Source organism: Chiloscyllium punctatum, chromosome 10 (genome assembly GCF_047496795.1).
Source record: "Chiloscyllium punctatum isolate Juve2018m chromosome 10, sChiPun1.3, whole genome shotgun sequence".
Lineage (NCBI taxonomy): Eukaryota > Metazoa > Chordata > Chondrichthyes > Orectolobiformes > Hemiscylliidae > Chiloscyllium > Chiloscyllium punctatum.
In genome coordinates this window covers 74,713,272-74,736,278 of record NC_092748.1, presented here as the reverse complement: position 1 = coordinate 74,736,278, position 23,007 = coordinate 74,713,272, and the positions used below count along the sequence as shown (strand labels likewise).

Sequence of the window (23,007 nt, the reverse complement as noted above, 5' to 3'; positions counted from 1 at the left end):
TCTGTTTCCATGCTGTACATCTCTATGACTCTAAGTGAAACTGACATGGTCACTGTAACAGATGGGAGACTTAACAAACAATCAAGATATTTTTCAATGTATAATTTGTGTACTCCACAACCAGCTGATGAAGGAGCTGCACTCCGAAAGCTAGTGCTTCCAATTAAACCTGTTGGACTATAACCTGATGTTGTGTGATTTTTAACCTACTTATGTGCACACCACCCTTCCCCCATTCACCTATGCTTGTCGGAGTGAGGATTGTTCAATCAATCTGACTGATTGAAGAGCCTTGCTGTTTCTTTATCTCTTCCTGGACACAGCTGAGACCTTGTGGAGGGTGTCATCCAGAGTTAGATGCTGGAACAGAGGAAACTCCATTGAGAAACGCACAAAAGTCAGTGAATAGCTGTCAGGTAGCTGAATGGTGAGCACTATTCTTTCTTCACAAACAGTACCAAAATCCCGACCATGGTATATATAATTTTGATTTTCTTCTAAATAGTCTGGAAATGATTTTGATCTTATAAAATTCGTGATAAGAAACTGTCATTGCACAATACAATGTTAATTTACAGCAACAAATGAACAAGGAACAAAAGTAGATCTTTTTGCCCTTCAAGCCTGCTGCGTCATTCAGTACAATCATGGCTTATTAGATTCTAACCTCTACATGCCTGAATATCCCTGATAATCATTTATCAATTTGATAATTGCAGATTCCGCAGCCACTGCTTTTTAAGAAAGGGATTTTCAAACACTCTCAATCCTCTGAGAGAAAAATGTTTTCTCATCTCTGTTTTAATTTATCGTGTTTGAACAGTGACCTCTAGTTCTGGATCCTCCCACAAAAGACAACCTTTGCAACATCCATCTACCCAGTCAATACCCCGTACAATCTTGTATGTTTCAATGCAGTCACTTCTGATTCTTCTAAACTTCTGAAGATCCAGACCTAGTCCTCTGCCCATTCCCGATATTAGTCTGAAGCCTAACTGGTAAGAATGGTGGGATGTAATATACACCTTTTGAGTTCCTGACCCTCAGCAATAGTTGCAGAATCTTCCTGAGGTAGGAAAGAAAGAAAACAAAAGATGTCCATCGCAACCGAGCTTTATCAGAATGAAAATCGAACATTGTCATCATCTAGGAACGGAATGCCCATTCCCTTCAGAGAAAGTTAACTTTTCTTCAGACTCCCTACTTACATCATCTGTATGTTTTGAACCATTAATGTCCTACCTCGGTATTCCTTTTAATACTTGAAACATTAGAATTTCATTTCAGAATAGCAGATTCCCTATAGAATATTTGAGAATTAATGTGATTATTTTATGCTTTCATATTGGTGGTTTTAACTTACCTGCTACTGATGAAACTGTTTGCTGGTATTAGCAACTGCTATGTATGTTAGAAGGTAACATTCAAAGTGGAGTCTATTCCACGTCTTGTTTCTCTCCTTGATCTCAGCCAAGTCAGATGGAATATCACTGTATATAGATCTAATTTATTTTCCTTTATGTGAAGCATAACATAGAGATTATGAGTTTCACTTTAAGTTTCTGTGAGAGATTTGGTCTTAGAACTTGGACTTATAGCGATCACAAATGATTAACTCAGGCCTGATTAATCCTTCCATTTTGCCCCTTGATGTTTCACTAGATTGTTTGCCTTTTGCTACAGTGTGAAGAATTGACATTGCTTCATACAATCATGATGAACAATTTTCTATCGGAAAGTACTAGTATAATTCTGTTACATCCAATATTTTATTCAGAAGTGTGTCAGGGATCTGGAATCTGCAGTGATGTATGAGAACCAATCAAATTTAACGTACTTTTGAATACTCCTTTACATCAGGAGAGAGAACTCTAACACCATATAAAATTGTCTTGTATAGTTTTTGTTTATGACTCCTAATTTTTTGGATCAAATTAAAATCTGGTCATGTATTGCTATGTTAAGCAAAAAATGGTGTAATTTATTGCAGTCCCACTAGTCCTATAAGCAAAATTGCAGGAATGTTGTCAGTTAATTCTGACTTTTTTTTGCGTTCTATAAATAGTAGCAGCGAATGCCGATAACCACCAAGCTTTTCTTGACATAAAGGAATTTTTTTCACCATTGCAGCCTACATAGATATTTATACCTTTTATGCTATTGTATAAATTGTAATCATGAAATTTGGCATTCTTACATTCGCTCTGTTGTGTTCAAGATGAAAAACTTTCAGCTACATTTCTGTCTCTATCCTTCATCAGTATTCAAGTTCTGTTCTACCAATAACTGTTGGAAGGTACTCTTATTAATATGATCTGCAGGTATGACCAATTTTGTGGCTGAGGCCAGGTTAAAAGCTCAACGTATTTAACCCAGGTCAGAAGTCACACAACACCAGGTTATGGTTCAAGGTGTTTATTTGAAGTCACAAGCTTTCTGAATACTGCTCCTTTGTTAACAAAGTCACTTCATCTCACAAAGGAACAGTGCTCCGAAAGCTTGTAATTTCAAATAAACCCCTTGGACTACAACCTGGTGTTGTGTGATTTCTGACCTTGTCCACCTAGTCCAACACTGGCACCTCCACATCATATTTAAACCAGTGCAAAGGACAGCAGAAACTCAGTTTGTACTGGATGTAATTTGTGCTTAATGTTTCTCAATTTTTGTATTGTTCCATTTAAGAAGGGAAACCAAGATAATTCAGGTAATTACAAGTCGGTGAGCCTGAGGTCTGTGGTGGAAAAGCTGTTAAAGTAGATACTGAGAGGCAGGATTTATCCACATTTGGAAGCAAATGGACTTGTTTGTGATAGGCAGCATGGGTTTGTTTAGGGAAAGTCATGTCTCACCAACTTGATTGAGTTTTTTTGAGGAGGTGTTAAGATTGATTTGATGACAGAAGGGCAGTGGATGTTGTCGACATGCACTTTAGTAAAGCATTTGATGAGGTTCTACGTCATGGCAAGCTGGTACATGAGATTTAGGGTGAGCTGGCTAGTTGGATACAAAACTGGCATGATCCTAGAAAAAGAGAGTAGAGGTGGAAGAGTGCTTTTCAGAATGGAGATTAGTAGCTAGTGATGTTCAGCAGGAATCAGTGCTTGGACCCATGGGAAAATGTAGGTGGTCTGATTAGTAAGTTTGCAGATGATACCAAAATTGGTGGATTTCCAGATAATAAGGGGGATTGTCAAAATATAAAGCGGGATGTAGATTGCAGATTTGGGCAGAGAAATGGCAGATGGAGTTTAATTCAGACAAATGCAAGAAAGGTGAAACTCAGTTGTGAACTACGCAATAAATTGCAGAACCCTTAGGCGCATTAACATACTGAGGGATCTGAGTGTGCAGGTCCACAGAGCCCTGAAAGTGGCCACATAGATGGATAAGGTGGTCAAGAAGGCATACAGCACGCTTGCCTTCATCAGCCAAAGCATCGAATATAAAAGTTGACAAGTTATGTTACAGCTGTACAAAACTTTAGTTAGGTCACATTTGGAATGTTATGTGCAGCTCTGGTTGCCATGCTACAGAAAGACATGGATGCTTTGGAAAAAAGATTTAACAGGATGTTGCCTGGTCTGGAGAGTTTTAGTTATGGGAAGAGATTGGATAAACTCATATTGTTTTTACTGGAAAGACTTTTCTATGGGTGAGGGGCAACCTCTTGGAGGTCTACCGATGACTCTGTCTCAAAAGAAAATTGAGAGGCATAGATAGGTTGGATAGTCAGAGACTTTCTCCCACAATGGAAAGGTCAACTACAAGAGGCCACACATTCAAGATGAGAGGGCGAAAGTTTAAGGGAGAAGTGTGGGAAAAAGTTTTCACACATAGGGTGGTGGGTGCCTGGAAAGCACTGCCAGTGGAGGTGGTGGAAGCAGGCACGTTAGAAATACTTAAGGTGTATCTTGATAAGATACATGAAAATTAGGTGAACAGAGGGACAGAAACCATATATGGACAATAAGTACTGGGTCTAAATAAGGACTAGGAATCAGCGCAAGCTAGGTGGGCTGTGCTCTATTGTATTGTATATTGTATTGTATAGTCTTTGATGCATTGCACTGAATAATGCCAGCACACCTTAATGGCAATAAAAACAGATATATTGATCAAGTTTGGCTTTTGCTTTCAATTTCGTGGAAACTTCAAGCAATATATGCCTAGATTGTTGATTGTGCACAAATTGAAAACTATCATATTGTGCATGTATTGTACATGTGTTTACATATGAAACAAGTGTAACACGTGTATTTATCTGCATATAATATCCTCAGGCTAATGGAGTCATGAATGTGTTGTTTTCTGTATTTTCACAGAGGATCTAACTTGCAATCCTGTGGGCGATTTCCGATGTGACAGTCATTGGTGTATTCCACTTCGCTGGAAGTGTGATGGAGAAAATGATTGTGGTGATGATTCTGATGAACGTGATTGCAGTATGTGATGACATTAGACAAATAAATTACTTGGAATACAGAGGAGCAGGGCATATGATCCAACCAGTCAATTCTAGTTTTATCCTTCCCTCAATATAAACATTCTGTTTGGTTTACCAAAATAAACATAATTTTATAGATGCAAAAAACAGAAATCAGTGGAAAAACTCAGCAGATCTATTTACTCTATCCATGCCCCTCATGATATTATAAACCTCTATAAGGTCACCCCTCAACCCCTAATGCTCCAGGGAAAATAGCCCCAGCCTATCCAGCCTGCCCCTATAACTCAAACCCTCCAACCCTGGCAACATCTTTGTCAATCTTTTCTGAATCTGTTCAAGTTTCACAGCATTCTTCGTATAGCAGGGAGACCAGAATTGTACACAGTATTCCAAAAGCAGCTGAACTAATGTCCTGTACAGCCGCAATATGACTTCCTAACTCATATACTCAATGCACTATTGTTCTCTGCAAGTGGTGTAAATTGTTTCTATTCAATGCTTCCATTATCTATTGGAATGTGTGTTTACCAGTCTCTCACATTTTGACACAGTCAGCAGCTTTATTGTAAATACTTTGATTCTGTGGTATGTGCTGTATCTGTGACCAATATGACCAATTTCCTTGATTTGAATTTGTGACTATAATATAGCAACTATGTGCCTATGTACCAATGTGCTAACTTTCAATACTGAGTCCTCACAGAGCAATGGGAAGAATATGATTGATTTCCAGTCCAGAGCATTGAACGTTTACCAGGCAGATAGAAATTTAGAGTTTCCCCATATTGAAAAGTGTCAAGTAATAATTTAATCTTCATATACTACCTGGTAAATGTTTTGTGACTACGAGCAATTTATTGTCTACATTAAAAACCATTTTATGCCTGGATGTTATAAATCAAGCTTGTTTACCTATCACACTGATCCCCTATTCCAAACTGGATGTGAGCATTGAATTGGAATATATGGATAATAAAACAAAGAACTGTGGTGCTAAAGAACTGGAACAAAAACAGAAATTATTAGCGAAACTCAGCAGGTCTGGTAGCATCTGTGAAGAGAAAACAAAATGAACATTTCAAATTCTGAAGTAGACCCAAAACATTAACTCTGCTTTCTCTCCACAGATACTGCAATATCTGGTGAGTTTCTCCAGTAATTTCTGTTTCTGTTTCAGAAGATATCATGAGGATCTGTTATCTGTTATCATGAGGATCTATTTGAATTTTCTAAATTCTACAGTAGTATGTTTTGATGGACCAATTAGACTATAGTCTTAGACAATAGAAAATTATTGGCAGAATTTTTAGGTTAATTTGTGACTTCACATGTTTGATTGATGCAGCTATGCTTTATTTCAGGGCCTCGTGAATGTACCGAAAGTGAATTCCGCTGTGACAATCTGCGGTGTATTCCTAGACGTTGGGTGTGTGACCACGATAATGACTGTGAAGATAACTCAGATGAACGAGACTGTGGTATGATCAGAGCTAGTGAATATAGAAGAACAAAATATGTGTTCCTGTATCTTGCAAGAATCAAAAGGTTATTTGTAGAACTAATGTCACAGAGGAAAGTTCTGAGATAAACTAACAATGAACACAAATGGTGGAGATGAATAAGATGACATTTCAACAATTAAAATGTGTGAAGGATTTTCTAATGGTCTTTCAGAGGAGGCCTTACAATAGCAAAAATGTACCATTGCCATTTCTGAAGTAGCAATAGATGGCCTATTAAATAGATTATTATTTGCTATGATTTTCTTTCACTATTGCAGCTAAAATGAAGGAACCTGTCAGAACATCGGGGACGAAGAGTAGCCTCTGGGAACCTAATTCCAACGTTTTTCTCTTATGACAGCTTTCCTCACCGAATTAGTTCTTATGCCAGTAAATCAGGTTTTCAATTGGCAGAATATCACTTGTGCTTGACAAGCAGACCCTCATGCTCCCCCCTCCCCCAGCAATATGTGAGAGGAACTAAAGTAGGAACCTCATTCTAGTTGTAACCAGATTTTTAAATGAGGTAAGTTGTAACCTTCAGATCTCGCCCTGCTTGGTGAGTGCTTCTGGATTTTAAAAAGTCTTTAATAAGATCCCATGTGAAAGATTGCTCAATTATATTGTGCCTCATGAAGTTAATGGCTAGTTGTTAACTGGATAAACAAAGTATTTGTATTCTCAAATCTTAATTAGTTTTAATGCTTTGAGGATTGATCTGCAAGTTGGATGGGAGCTATGGGATGCTGTAGATCTTGACAGAATAGAACAATGATTTAAAAAGTTTGTGATAGCAATTTCAAGTGTTTTTATACAATAAATAGTTATTTGGTTGAGACAACTGAGAGGGAATAGGAGCTAAGGTTATATCTCATGAGCCACCAACCCCCATGACCAGATTGTGATGCTGTCATAACATCAAAATAATTAACTGAAATTGGAGATACCAGTTACATGAGCTATCAAGATCATCTCGGACGTTTTTTAAAAAAGAAACTTTATTTTAAAAATTGCATCTGATTGTTCCCTCAGGTCCCACATAGAAAGAGTGAGCCTCTGGTACACCGATGAATTTGAGATATTCCACAGTATTTCTCAACAAAATCTGGCTTGATTTTGATGTTATGTATACCTATGTGTTTATTTTATAGAGCTGCTGACATGCCTGCCCAGTTACTTCGAGTGTTCTAGTGGTCACTGCATCATTGAAAGGTTCAGGTGTGATGGGAATGCTGACTGTGCAGATTACTCTGATGAAAGTGCCTGTCGTAAGTCTTTTTAAACACACAATTCTGTAAAAAGCTAGATATTCCAAAAAAAACAACAGCTGAACAATGAAATAAAAGCAAAGAAGCTGGAAACGTAAAGCAGGTTTATTAACAATGGAAGGAGTTGAGACACTTCATCTTAACTTTTTTTCATCAATCTCTTATAGAGCTAACAAAGGTGGAAACTAGAGGAGAACTTTTAGAAACAGAAGCATTTAATGTAGTTTCAGAAAAGGCAATAAATTAGTTTAATGATTTTTTTTCACAGTTTTAAAAAAGGAAAAGAGTTGTGATTATGACTATGTATTGTAGAAAGACCATTAAATCAGAAAGGCTGTATCAAGACAAAGGGAGAATTAATTCTCTCTCATTGATACATTTGACTAGAATTCTATTGTTCACTTTTTTAATGCAGGCATTGTTTTATTTAAGTTTTTATGACTGCTAAATATTGCACTTGCAGTAATAGTAACCCAAATGTTAGGTAATTGTGATATGAAACTGAAGAACAAAGTGTGGATTGGAGTCATAGAATCAGAGATATACAGCACAGGAAAAGACCTTTCAGTCCAACTTGTCCATGACAACCAGATATCCTAAATTAATCTAGTCCCATTTGCCAGCACTTGGCCCATATCCCTCCAAACTCTTCCTATGTTGCAATTATACCATCCTCCACCACTTCCTCTGACATTTCATTTCATACTTGCACCACCCTCTGCGTGAAAAAGTTCCCCTTAGGTCCCTATTAAAACTTTTCCTACTCAAACCAAACCAATGCCTTCTAGTTCTGGACTCTCCCACCCCAGGAAAAATACCTTGTCTATTTACCCTATCCATGCCCTTCATGATTTTATAAACCTGTATAAGGTCACCCCTCAGCCTCCAATGCTCCAGGGAAAACAGCTCCAGTCTATTCAGACTCTTCGCTTAAACCTTCCAACCCTGGCAACATCCTTGTAAATCTTTTCTGAATCCTTTCAAGTCTCACAACATCCTTTCTACAGAAGAAAGACCAGAATTACACCCATTATTCCAAAAGTGGCATAACCAATGTCCTGTACAGCTGCAACATGACTTCCCGACTCCTAAACTCAGTGCTCGGACTAATAAAGGAAAACATACCAAACACCACCTCACTATCCTATCTAACTGTGACTCCACTTTCAAGGAGCTGTGAACCTGCACTCCAAGGTCTCATTGTTCAGCAACACTCCCCAGGACCTTGCCATTAAGTGTATATTTCCTGCCCTGATTTGCCTTTCCAAAATGCAATTTTTTCTAAATTTGTCTGATTTCACATTTATCTAAATTAAACTTCATTGGCCTATCTAATCAAGATTCTGTTGTAATCTGAGGTAACCTTCTTCACTGTCCACTACACCTCCAATTTTGGTGTCATCTGTAAGCTTACTAACTATACCTCTTATGTTCACGTCCCAATCATTTATATAAATGATGAAAAGCAGTGGATCCAGCACCGTCCTTGTGGCACACCACTGGTCACAAGCCTCCAGTCTGAAAAGCAACCCTCCAACACCAGCCTCTGTCTTCTACCTTTGAGCCAGTTCTGTATCCAAATGGCTAGCTCTTCCTGTATGAAGATTCAGGAGAGCTGAGGATACGATGAAGGTTCGAAGTGGTTGAAGCCAGCTTTCAGACCAGAGGTCTGATGAAAGTCCAGCAAGATGCATTCTAGTTACTGCGATTTTCTGTGAAATTAGTGGAAACAGTGCAGAAAGACAGAACTAGGAAGGTCAGTGTAAGTTGTATTGCATGTGAAGAAAGTGGAGCTGGTTGCCTTTTTCCTAATAATTCTATCCATCAACTTTCATAATATTAAAAACATCCCTCAGGTCACACCTCCATTTTCACTTTTAAATAGAAAATAGCCCCAACATACATAGTTTTGTTTTGATGTATATAATTTCTCAGTTTTGATTCACTTTGGTAAATTCATTTATGCCCTTGATTATATAGAAATCAGAACAGTGCACAGTATGCCAAGTGCAGATTAACAAATGCTCCAGAAGCTTAAGTTAAATTTTCTGCTTTTCCATTCTGTCTCTCTAGACATGAATGCCAGTGCTTTGCTATTATTGTGGCCTTGCTAAGCTTCATTGCTACTTTTAGTAATTTATATATCTGTACTTCAGATATATAACCTCCTGATTATTTCTAACAAAACATACCTCTCATGTTAATATGTTGCATATTGACCTTTATTGCCAATGTACTTTCTGCAGGTTTGTTATTGTCTTCTGATATTTTTCAGTAGTTTTCCATTGTATTTTTTGTACCTCCCAATTTAGAGTTGTCAACAAGTTTTAAGTTTTCTAGAATTATGATAGAAATGAATTAGACATTCACACCTTGGTCAAGATTGCCTAAAGATCTTGGCTTTCCCAAGGATTCAGCATGTTTATCCATTGAGTTCCTGATATAGACAGGCCAGTACAGTCCCAGGTTTGCAACTGTTTCAAGTTAGATGGAAGAAAGTTGGCCATTGATTGCAATTCAGTGATTTCTGCTAGAAATAAACTTGGACAATGATGATCTTCCTAATGAAATAATTTGATCAATGCTAACACATCAATAGGGCAGCATGGTTAAGATTTCTTAATGCTCATTACCGGCAGCAATTACTCCCCAATCCCGCTAAAAGTGAAAAGGACAGAAAACAGGTAGCAAAATAAAGCAAGAATGAAGTCAGGTATGTAAAGTACTATAGGTGACTAAAAGTGCAGCCATTTTATATTCTGCTGTCACTAAGGAGCTATCTTTGTGATGTGTGGCATTCTTGGTATATGGAAGTATGTTTCAATATTTATTAGAAATGTATCTTCCTAATTGTTCATTTATGTCCTTAACCTTCACAGCAACTCGTTATCCCAATGGAACCTATTGTCCACCCTTCCTGTTTGAGTGCAAGAACCATGTTTGTGTGCAACCATACTGGAAGTGCGATGGTGACAATGATTGTGGAGATGGATCTGATGAAGAGCTCCACCATTGCTGTAAGCCATTTCAATGAGCTTTGTAAAACTTAATAAAAATGAAATTATCTTTCATTAGAAGTGATAACATCTTTTTGTAAATCGAACATTTAAGAGTATACAGGTTCCTTTGACTTTCCCTTGACATATTTGAATGATATGTAATTCAAGATAGTTGGTCTCATTTCAATTAAATGGGACTAAAATCTCTCTCACTGTGAGGCTGTGAAATATATTTCCATAGGTTCACTCAGAATCTGTGGGCAATGAACTCACTGTCAGGGTACTAGGAATTGAACTGCCAGTTTCACTTATGAATTACATGTGAGATAGTGTGAGAATTTGAATGTTTCTCATCAGTGTAGCATAGTGCATTTCTGGGCACTGTAATACATTGTTGACCATTATTTAAGAAGTTAGGGGTTATCGTTGCATTTGAAAATAATTATGGTCTGCGGAGTTTCAGCAAAGGAAAGCAGAGTCCACCAATTCTCCATGTTATCTCACCAATATGATTAGGTGTACCCTATAAATATTCAAATATTGAACTGAAGAGCAAAATAATGAGCTTTACCAGGATAATAACCAGGATGGGACAGGGTATCAGTCACAAGGATTTAATAAATTAAAATACATCAGAGAAGTAAGGTGTAATTTTTTTTCTGCATTAAGTACATTCTCTGTTCCGCATTCTTCTTTGGCTTCAACTGAGTGCCTCATGGAAGTACAGTGTGAAGGAGAGTTGAGAAATAAGCACCACTGACCCATATTTTCCAGAAGATCATCATCCCAACTTCATTACAAAGCCAGTGTTTTGCTATTTACCCTTTTATAGATATTTATTTTGTGCAGAATCATTGAATCATACAAAATTACAGCTCAGAAGACCATTCCCTCCATCATGCCTGTGCTGGTTCTTTGAGACACCAATCCTTGCTTTTCATCAGCAGCTAATAAGTATGGGGCCATAGAAGTGTGCAATGCAGGTTAGAATAAGACTTACAATATCAATAAATACATGAGATTTCAAACATAGTAACATAGAAAATAGGAGCAGGAACCTTCGAGTCTGTTCCACCATTCATTATGATCATGACTGATCATCCAATGCAGTAGCCTCTTCTTACTTTTCTCCCATATCCTATGATCCCATTAGCCCCAAGTGCTATATCAAACTCTTTTTTGAAACCATACACTGTTTTGACCTCGCTTCCTATGGTAGTGAATTCCTCAGGCTCACCAGACTCGCTAAGGTTACCAAGTCCTGGGAATACTAGCAATTTGTTATTTTCACCAAATATCAAAGCTTTTAAACAATTGTTCTTTTCTAGTGGACATCCCGTGTGACTCTCCTTTCCGTTTTCGTTGTGATAATAATCGCTGTGTGTACGTACATGAATTGTGCAACCATGTAAATGATTGTGGAGATGGAAGTGATGAAAAAGAAGAAAACTGTAAGTTTGTGTTCACAGTTATTCACCTCTGCTTTGGCTGATAAAAAGCAATAACTTTATGTATGCACATACACAACAATGGCATTTCATGGAAATTTTATTTCACATTTAGGTAAACCAGCTACACCTCATCCTTGCACAACTGAGGAATATAAATGTGGGAATGGAAACTGCATTCCTGTCCAACATGTTTGTGATAATTATGCTCACTGTGCTGATCAATCTGATGAATTGGGATGCAGTAAGTATGCAGATACATACTTGGATACTCATATATAGGGTGTAATGCACAGCATAAAAGGGACGAAGGTGATGATACTGGAATAACTGCAACTGCTTATATAATGCTAATGACAGTAAAGATTAAAAGCTGCACAGAATATTAACTTGTAGATGAAAAGTACAATGATGAATGGCAGACCTTTTAGATAAAATAGTAACTGAATCAATCAATTGACTATCTAATTAGCAAATATCAGTAAATTACATTAATGGTCCAGATTTTCCATTGGTTAGACAGTCATTATTCCAGAATATATAGAAGTTGTATATAGGGTCTCTGCAGAATTGTCATCAAAACAGTCTCTGAAGGAATTGTCCCAGAAATTGAATTTTCTATTGGACAACTCCTCTACACCTCAGACCTTCCAAGAAAGTCAATTTAAATCAGAGCCAACCTGACACCATCACGTCTGGTACATCTCCCCTCTCCCCGGAAACCCAACACAAACCCATCCCCACGCACCTGGCCCAAATATCCTCAACCCTGCTAAACATGATTTCCCACAAACTTCCTGGTCTATTTTAAATACTGCATCACTTATCTTATCATCTTGCAGTCTGGCACCCTAATGACTTGGCAGCTACCCCCTTCTCCCTAGCATCCTGCCCAAGTGGCAGCTCCTTCCCAACAGTTACCCTACTTACCTGGCAACCTATCTCCCTATACATCTGGCACCTTACACACGATCCCAGCACCCTAATATCCCACTTGCCTTATGTACTGACATTTTGACAGCAGCTATCAACATGGTTGTTTGAACCTTTACATTTTAGAATGCATTAGCTAACTGTGGTGAAATGGGGATGTGGTTTTCCTTCCCCATATAATTCTACTCTATGAAAGAACTGTCAAAATGGAAGTACAGCTCTAACCTCTGAGGGAGCCTGATCAGAATATCCTTTCAGAAATTCAGAGTTCTCTCCTTTATAAAATAAAGAAGGGTCAGCGTGGTAAACTGCATGAAAACACCACCCCCAGAAATTCTGGCCCTGTATCTTATTATGTCGGATAATTCTGATTAACAATTCAAGATCAATTTGCAGTGTTGTAGTGATTCTAACTTTGAAGTCTATTGAAATTGGCAGATGTAAAGAGTAGCAATGATAAATTTGGTATTGGTCTTCAGAGTACACAGCAGTATAAATTTGGTAGCAATATGAAGGAAAATTTATAATATACGTATGTAGAATACTGTACAACAGTGTAATATGTGACACAGTATCAGTCAACCAGATACCCACCAACTCTAAAATAAACAGGAAATCCTGACTGTCATTGATGTGTTAATTGATTATGGTCTAATGCATTTGGGGCATAGCTGGAAATTGACGGGTGCTAGATTTAAGACAGATGTTAGAGGCAGTTCTTTACTCAGAGGATGGTAAGGAAGTGAAATGCCCAGCCTGCCAATGAAGTTAACTCAGCCACATAAGGGGTATTTAAACAATCCTTGGACAAGCATATGGATGGTGATGGGATAATGTAAGGTGATGGGCTTAGATTAATTCACAAGTCGGCACAACATTGAGGGCTGAAGGGCCTGTTCTGTATTGTTCTATATATTTATTTTTGCCTCTTAATTGACTCCATGAAAATGATTTGTGAACTGTACAGTTGAGGCCATTAGTTTTAAAAAAAAATCAGTGGTGATAATATGTGACTTGCAAGAATGCTGTTTCAAAAACAACTTTGGGCTTTTACATTTTTGGATGTGGGAAATATTAGATTTAAAGCACGTAGCCATTTACAACAGTAGAGTTGATTCACAGTGGCTTCAGCTTTGTATTTTTCTCAATCCTTACATGATCTTTACACAGCAAACTCTAAGCCAGTCAAAATGTTAATTTTATTGTGAGGTGATAAATTTATGTACAATATTCTAGAAGTACTTTCAGTTCTTTTACAACAACTTTGGGTTGATTAAAAGCAGTTTTGCCCGTCAATTAACAGCAGAGTACAACTCAAGAATGAGAAGTTATCTGATTTCCTGGTGTATTTAAGCAAAACCAAAATAATTAATTGTACCCATACACTTTTACTGTACCCCATGCAGCTACAAGTGATTTTACACTTGTGGTAAGCAGCCAATTTCTTAGGCCTATTTATAAACTTAATTAAAATCTGATGAATATTCTGAGTATGTGTGTTACTGCCTCTACTCTTAAATTGATTTTTTTTAACAAAAGTGGCTAAACAACAAAGATAAGAATGTGCACGTTAGTACATGATCACAAGACTTTCTGTAGCTGTGCTTAGTGCTAAAATGTAACTTCATTATAGTTTCAGCCAAGTTTCTGTGGTCTAGCTGCAGCCTTGGTTGCAATGACGGCTTACTATAGCACTGCAGAACCTAGTAGACCTATTTGTACTATAATTCCTCTTTCATCCAAATAAGAATTAGCAGAATGTTCTCAGTTAAGGGTGTTGGGTAAAATGAAACTCTCCCATTGAGCTCTTGAGTATAACAGATGAGACTCAGTGCAAGATTGCGAGTAGACTGAAGGATCCAGAATTTTAATTATTAATTATATCTTGCATGTTCTTTCCAATAAAGTTCATATATCTTTTGTCACAGGTTGACATGTTGAAGTAAGTTATAACAAGAAATATCTAATTTTCCCACTATTAAAATATCTTGCTCTTTCCGTAGATCATGATACCACACGATCTTGTGCAGAAAACCTCTGTGAGCACAATTGTACAGATCTGAACAATGGTGGTTTTATCTGCTATTGTAGGCCTGGGTACCAAGTAAAGGAGGATGATACAAATGCGTGTGAAGGTAAATCTCTAATCTGAGCTTTATACATTGTAACTGCTTATTGGTAACTTTTTGAAGCCACTAGCTGATTTAAAAAAATGAATTGCTAGAAAAATTGATCTTTGAAAGCAAACAAAGAAATGGTTCCTCTATTCAAATTGTGTTTTTTCTTGTGAAATATTGTTAATTGTTGAAATGTACACCAGCAGGGGGATGTCAGAAAGCTTCATTCAAAGTCTCTTTTTGAGCACATATCTGAAGTCCTGACTTTTCTAACTTCAAAGATGTGGCAACAACAACTTGAATTTAAGTAAATGCAGAAAAACAAAATTGCTCAAAGAAGTGAAATTAGTTTGAAAATTGGCATTGAGCTGAACAATGAGCTCTTGACTGGAGTGTCTAAAAGTTTGGTTAGAGCAATTGATTTTAAAGAGTGTCTTTCAGGAGTAGGGGAACAGGCAGCTAGATGAAGAGGTTTAGGAAAGTACAGAACATTGGGACATGGTATTAAAAGATATGGCTAGAAAGGTTGAGGCATGTACATGGGTCTGGAGGATACAGGAGTGTTTTAGAATGTTCAACAGTTATGCAGATAAAGACAGTTGATGCCATGTAAGGTTGTGAATGCAAGAGTTAGGATGCTGAGTTTGATTAGATTAGATTACTTACAGGGCCTTCGGCCCAACAAGACCACACCGCCCCGCCGAAGCGCAACCCACCCATTCCCCTACATTTACCCCTTTGCCTAACACTACGGGCAATTTAGCATGGCCAATTCACCTAACCTGCACATCTTTGGACTGTGGGAGGAAACCGGAGCACCCGGAGGAAACCCACGCAGACACGGGGAGAATGTGCAAACTCCACACAGTCAGTCGCCTGAGTCGGGAATTGAACCCAGGTCTCTATGTTGTGAGGTAGCAGTGCTAACCACTGAGCCACCGTGCTGAGATGGTGGAGAACTTGGAACAAATATATTACAGTGCTAATGAGTGAGTCAGATGCTATTTGGGAAAACTAATAACTTTTACACCATTAATTGCTACAAGATCAGGTTTGAGGCTGTGAGTTCTGCAGCAAATAATTCATGTCCTGATTTCACAAAATTTGTTGACCATGTACAAGACACAACTCAAAAGTGTGATGAAATACTGTCCACTTACCTGGATGAATGCAGCTCCAAAAAAACTCACGAAGCTCGCTACTCTCGAGGTCAAAGCACATTTGATTGGCACTCCATCCACCACCTTAAACATTTGCTGTTTGCACCAACTATACATATTGACACAACAGTGTGTATCAATGCCCTGCAGCAACTCACCAAGGTACCTTCAATAATACATTTCAAACCTGCAACTCCTAAAAATGAGAAGAACAAGGGCAGAAGATGCGTTGGGACCCCATCATCCTGTTAAGAAACTCCTCAAGCCACATTCCTTTCTGACACTGAACTATAGGTCCTTTTTACTGTCAGTGAGTCAAGATTCTGCAACTCCCTTCCAAACAATACTGGATGAACCTGCATCACTTGAGCTGCAGCAGTTCAAAGGGATGAATCAACACTACCTTCTGACATTGCAATTGGACATCAATTGTGATTGAACTAGAGATGCCACATGTTATGCAAGAATGAAAAAGATATCTGTATCAGAGTCTTTACTGAAATATTATTAGCTGATATTAGTGATGGAAAGGATGTTGGGTTGGAAAATTAGTTCATAATAAAATAGGATAGTTAGATTGCAAACAACTTGGTTCAACTTGAGGCGATAGGCAGCAGAAGAAACTGATAACAGAAAAATGCAGACTGTGGTAGTGGCCCTTCCCACTGCTATTGAAAGAGTTCTACCTGCCAGGCAACCAAGTGATGATAAAGGCAGTAAGGTGGTGCTGAAACAGACTTGGCTGTTAGCAACATTCATTTGGAATCCAGTCCTGTGGACTGGATGTTATGGGGCAACCTGTTTCCCAACCCATCAAATAAAACACTGACTGGGGACTAATCCCCAGAACAAAGCCAGCTGTCCTTTTAGTCACTTTACCCTCAGAGAGGCTTGATATGCCGAAGGTCAGATGTCAGCCCATTTAGGAATGACAGCCTATCTCAGGGGTTTTTTGGCCAAACCAGTTAGCCAGCAGCTCTGTAGACCAACGGTGCCAAGTCTGAGCAGGGAGCGTTGCTATGATCACAGCTGGTTCCTGAGGAAAGGGAAGTTATAGATACAAATGGGAGATAAGTCTAAGGTGTTTGTGGGACCTGGTTGGCATGCCTCAAAGAAGGTTGTCAGGGAAATTGGGGATATGAGCATGAATATGAGGCCAGGGATCATGGCATCCAGTGGGCATAGAAGACTGACAAAGAATGCCTTCTCCTCCTCCTCCTCTTTTCCTCCATATCAGCTTGCCTGATATAAGTTGTCACATTTATCTGGGTAGGTTACTCTTCGGAGGGTCGGTGTGGACTTGTTGGGCCGAAGGGCCTGTTTCCACACTGTAGGGATTCTGTGATTCTGTGATTTATACTAGCAGCAGGCACCACATTACACAATTACATGGTCATCATTTGGACACCAAATAGGCCAAAGATCAGGTGTTTCCACTGCTGCCTGTAAAATAATGGATAGGTTGGGGAGGCAGGCTGGGAAATGGAGAAAATGCCAGATGCTGGATCTTATAAGTGACCCCACCACCGCCAATTTCAAACATATTGGTAAAGAAACTTTGAAGTCCAAATCCATGTCCATGGCTGATATTATAGCAGCTTTAAAATGTGCAGCCTGTAAAAGATAACTTAGGAGTGAAATATCAGTGTATGATCTATTGAAGCATTATTAACCAGTGAAAATCTTTAAGGTTGTGACATCTTGGCATAGGAGAAATTGAGGACTGCAGATGCTGGAGATCAGAGCTGAAAATGTGTTGCTGGAAAAGTGCAGCAGGTCAGGCAGCATCCAAGGAGCAGGAGAATCGACGTTTTGGGCATAAGCCCTTCTTCAGGGATGCCCTTCTTGGCATAGATCAAGTAGCAAATGTGCAATATTGGCACAGGATAATATTTTGAGTTATGATATTGTTGGCTAATCTTACCTTGTTAGCATCTTTAAAATTTCCTAAATTTGTCACGGTCTTTCACTATGTTTGACTGCCACCTTTTCCCAGACCTGGTGAACTGCTGTCCCATCACAAAGGTATCTTGGTTGGCCAAGCTAGGCAACTGCCTCAGCCACATCATACATCAGCAAATCTAGTTCACCAGGCAATGTAACAAGAGTTTGGAGATTTGACCTCTTTGGTGGCCCAGACTGCTTTAAGCAACATAATATTCTCATCTGTAATGTTTGCAATATTCTTTCATTCACTTTCCCTCTTTTTCCCATGTCTTCTCACTCCCCTTCCATGCCCCTGACTCCACCAAATCCAGCCACGACTATCTACTAGGGTTCCATACTCTGAAATAAAGGAGCTGCCCCGTTGTGACCCCTTGCACATTCCCCATTTTCTTTGCAACATCTTTGAAAGATGTGCATTTTAACTTTCTCAGTCGTAAGTTCTACATTTCCATTCATGAATCTCTTTACTGCTTTACTTCTCTCTTTCCATTAAGACACTCCTTAAAACCTATCATTTTGACCAAATATTTGATCAACTTTCCTAAGAGCTGTGTGATATGTTGTTAGTGTCTCATATGATGAACCCTAGGGATATATTGCTGCAGTAAAAGTGGGATTTACATTAACAAGCTGTTCCTGTGTTGTGTCACATGTCAACTATTGGACACAAGTTTAAATCTGCTACTCCTGACAGGGGTACAGATGTGATGTCAGAATTACTTTAGAGAACTAATATCATTTTTATTGGAAAAGAGGAAGGAGTCTTGAACCAGTTGTGAAATAAGGCTCAAGAATGAAGGTATAGAGCATAGAACATTACAGCACAGTACAGGCCCTTCGGCCCTCGATGTTGCACCAACCTGTCATACCAATCTGAAGCCCATGTAACCTACACTATTCCATGTACGTCCATAGTGTAAGTTGTACATCTTATCATTTCGTGTTTAATTTCACAGTTTGTTTGAAATTGAATCTTTGCATCAAATGCTTTCTTACTACATTTTTCTCATTGTTCAGATATCAATGAGTGCGAGATCTTTGGCACCTGTCCTCACAATTGCAAAAATAGCAAGGGAAGCTACGAGTGTTTCTGTGCTGAGGGATTTCGATCTATTGTGGAGGAGCATGGCACTCAGTGCATGGCAACTGGTAATTGCATTGCATTGTTTATTTATTCTTTTTATGTACTCAGCCACCATAAGGTCAAATAAAGAACAATTACAACATTCATCTGATCTGCCTCACATAGACATGTATTGAATGTCATGAATTTGCTGTGTCTGTGATGTTGACACAAAGTCAGTGTACCAGACATTTAAAGCTATTAGAATTACTTAATAGTGACACGATGACCCATTAATGCTTGCCAATCAAGGCTTCTGCACCAAAAACATGACTGATCTTATTCCTTTATATTGTTCAGGGAATTTTAAAAATATTAATTTTAATAGTTTTATTTTTTTCTATTTTGTTTTCTCTCTCAATCTTCTCTTAATTATCCTTGCTTTATGTTTCTTTCTGTACCCAATTTGTAACTGAATTCACTGCTTTTAATTCACCTTCCAACTTGTTCATTCAGCTATTTCTCATCCCATCCTTAATCTTATTGGTTAAAAATATGCTTACCAAAAATATTACTAAAAATATGCACACTTAGATTCCTACAGTTCCACACACAAGCTTGGCCTTATCAGCAACCTTGTAAAATGTCTTTGACTTATTTGTTAAATAGGACATATCAAAGACATCCTGCAGGATACTGGCTACTCTGATTAATCAGTTCTTGCCATATGCTATGATAACTCATGCAGGGGCTTACTGTCAACAAATTCAGTTCTGAAAAGTGCCCATGCTATCTCAGATTGGAAGGTATTTCAAATGTTTGAATATTTGCCTTGCTTCCACGCATTAGCAACCAGAATGGTATTCATCCCTAATTGGATGCTGCTGTCAATCCACAACTACTTTTTGTCCATTATAGAAATGTGTTATGTGATGTATGAATTTCAGTACCTGTGTGTGATATTGGATACATAGGTCATATGTCCTCAGGGACTGGCAAGTTATATCTAACAACATATTTCTTTGAGTGTTTGCAATAGGTAAGGTACTGACCACACCCAATGAGCCTATTCTTGCAAACTCAAACTACAGTGGCAAATATTTAAAGTAATTCCAATTTAGACAATGTTTGTTAAATAAACCGAATTCTGTGAAGATTTACATTGAGAATGACATTTGTATTGTTAGTTGGGCAGCATATGGAGTAAGTGTGGTTCACTTCTACTTGTCACAGCCTATGCATATTAAGACACAGCATCTGTTCTTTGTGGACAGAGAGAACTTGAATGCATACTGCACCTCTTTCAACTCCAGAAAATAGTTGAGCACCATTCTCTGGTTCATTTCTCAGGACTGCACCAAAGACAAATTGCCTGGTTTAAAATTGAAAGAAACATGGTATTTAACTGTCAGTCATCATCTAACTGTGCATTTTCCAAGGTAACTCCTCTACCAATCAGAATCCACTTGCCAACTGATTAGCACTCTCTTTTCAAGCAGCATACAAGTTGTTTTTCATTTACATTGACATTTCTTGCAAATTCTCCTCATGAGTGCATGGCAAAAAGCATCAATAAAACGTGTCTTTTTTCATCATACTCAAGTTCTGTATGATTAAATGTTGATGAGGTGACGGGAAGGGTTGAAGGAGTTTGAGGTTTGTGGAACAACCGAGAGATGAGAATTTTCTTTGGGAATCTTGCATAAATTGGACGAAAATAAAGTGTGCTTAAAATTATATTGGAACCTGCAATTATATCTCTTGATCAAACTCTTTGCATGCCTCATTTTAGTGAAAATATTATGTGAATACCAGCGAATCCATTTTCTGTCCACCAGATAGGCTGAACTCCACACAGGAAACCTGTGGCACAGGATTGGATTTAATAGCACTAATTGTTTGGGCGCTGTAGAGGTCACTTGTGGTCTAAAATCATGTCTGCTGCATACACATATACATCTGCTCAAAGTCATGCTGGACCTGATTTTGTTGGTGCTATTTTATTTCTTCATACTTGTATGGATATGGGCAAGGCCAGTATCCCTTATCCACCCCCATGCCATTGAACTGAATGTCTATTGGAGGGCATTTCAGAGAGTAGTTAAGAGTCAACCATGTTGCTGTGGGTCTAGAGTCATATGAAGACCAGACGTGGACTGCAGATTTGCTTCTCTAAAGGCATTAATGAATCTGATGGGATCTTATGAAAATCAACAGTGTCATCATTATTATTGAATTCAAGTTTCACCAACACTAATGGTGACATTTGAAGCCATGTGTCCACAGCATTTGCCTGGGGGTCTGGATTACTAAATCAATAACAATACCACTGCCACCACCACCACCTCCGTGCAGCTAATGCCTGCTGAATATAATACAGATCATGATGTCAACCAGCTTGCAACACTGAAATTGCTCCCCAAGTCTTCTCATGCTTCCCATATCCCCTCTTACACCCAAAGTCCTCTTTTGTGAGCATATTACCTTTTCTACTCCTTATACCCTTGTGCTCCCCTCATGACCCCTTATGTCCTATAATGCTCCATCATGTTCCCTCAATCTCTCCATATTCTCTCATGTTCCCAATGCTTCTTCATACTTTCCATGTGTCCACCATTGCCCTCTGTAGACATTCACCCAGTATCCATTATGGGCCATCCTGAAGATACCTTTGAATGATCAATAAAAGAAATGTAACCAACTAATTGAGCTGTCAGCCAAACACATTTCATAGTGAAAAAGGTTTCTTACTTATGAAGCCATTCAAAAAATTAAAATTCACTCAACTGTCAGTAAGGTCATAGAGATGTACAGCACAGAAAAAGATCCTTTGGTCCAACTCGTCCATAATGACCAGATATCTGAAATAAATCTAGTCGCATTGGCCAACATTTGGCCCATTTCTCTCTAAGTTCTTCCTATTTATATATCTGAACAGATGACTTTTAAATGCTGTAATTGTATCAGCGTCCACCAGTTCCTCTGGCAGCTCATTCCATATATGCATCGCCTTCTAAGTGAAAAAGTTGCACCTTAGTTCTCTTTTAAATCTTTCCCTTCTCACTTTAAACCTATGTCCTCTAGTTTTGAACTTCTCTATCCTAGGGAAAAGACCTTGTCTATTCACCCTATCCATGCCCCTCAAGATTTCATAATCCTCTATCAGGTCACTCCTCAGCCTCCGACGCTCCAGGGCAAATAACCCTAACCTATTCAGTCTCACCCTATAGCTCAAATCCTCCAACACTGGCAACATCCTTGTAAATCTTTTCTGAATCCTTTCAAGTTTCACAACGTCCTTCCTATAGGACGGAGACCAGAATTGCATGCAATATTCCAAAAGTAGCCTAACCAGTGTCCTGTACAGCTACAACATGACTTCCCAACTCCTATACTAAATACACTGACCAATAAAGGAAAGCATATCAAATGTCATCTTCACTAGCCTATCTACCTATGATTCCTATTTCAAGAAAAAATGAAACTACACTCCAAGGTCTCTTTGTTTAGCAACACTCCCCAGGACCTTACCATTAATTGTATATGTCCTTCCCTGATTTGCCTTTCCAAAATGCAGCACCTCACATTTGTCTAAATTCAACTCAATCTCCTATTAAAAAAACATTCATTTACTTGCCACACAAAGATAGATAATCATTTAATAATCTCTTAAACCATCAAACAAAATGTGAAAAGATTACCTCCTCTAAATAAATGGTTCTGAAGATTTTGAAACTTGGGCAAGCATTCAAACTGAGCTTAGGAGTCAAAATATGGTTTGGGTAATCTAAACACAGGAGTCTATTTGAACTTGAACATAAACAGTGCTTAGTTTTAATTCTAGCCAGATATCCTGTCAGTCATTTGAATATAATACTGACTTTTGCATCAAAGCATTTAACATTTATTTGTCAGAATTTCCCTGACTCCTTAATAGAACTCCCGGTGATCATGAACTGCACAACAAAGCAGTTTTAACTTAGGGCTTCCAAACCCATAACAGCCCAGGAAACAAGTGGGGTGGAAGGAATAGGAAATTCAAATTCCCAACAGAAATCTCAGTGGTATCCTTGTCCTCCAAAGAAGTGCATGAAGGGTCTTGATCCAAGGCCTTACTGAC

At 38.4% G+C, this 23,007-nt stretch overlaps 1 protein-coding gene across 3 annotated transcripts in view; it reads left to right on the top strand.

Annotated features, from left to right (window-relative positions):
• lrp2a (low density lipoprotein receptor-related protein 2a) overlaps nt 1–23,007 on the top strand; it is a 346,919-nt gene that overhangs the window by 249,048 nt on the left and 74,864 nt on the right. For all 3 annotated transcript variants that reach the window (XM_072579538.1, XM_072579537.1, XM_072579536.1), the window contains 8 exons: nt 4,326–4,445; nt 5,812–5,928; nt 7,104–7,220; nt 10,100–10,237; nt 11,548–11,670; nt 11,783–11,911; nt 14,604–14,735; nt 18,842–18,973. In XM_072579538.1, coding sequence (XP_072435639.1) covers nt 4,326–4,445; nt 5,812–5,928; nt 7,104–7,220; nt 10,100–10,237; nt 11,548–11,670; nt 11,783–11,911; nt 14,604–14,735; nt 18,842–18,973 — 1,008 coding nt within the window. The remainder of the gene's footprint in view (nt 1–4,325; nt 4,446–5,811; nt 5,929–7,103; nt 7,221–10,099; nt 10,238–11,547; nt 11,671–11,782; nt 11,912–14,603; nt 14,736–18,841; nt 18,974–23,007) is intronic.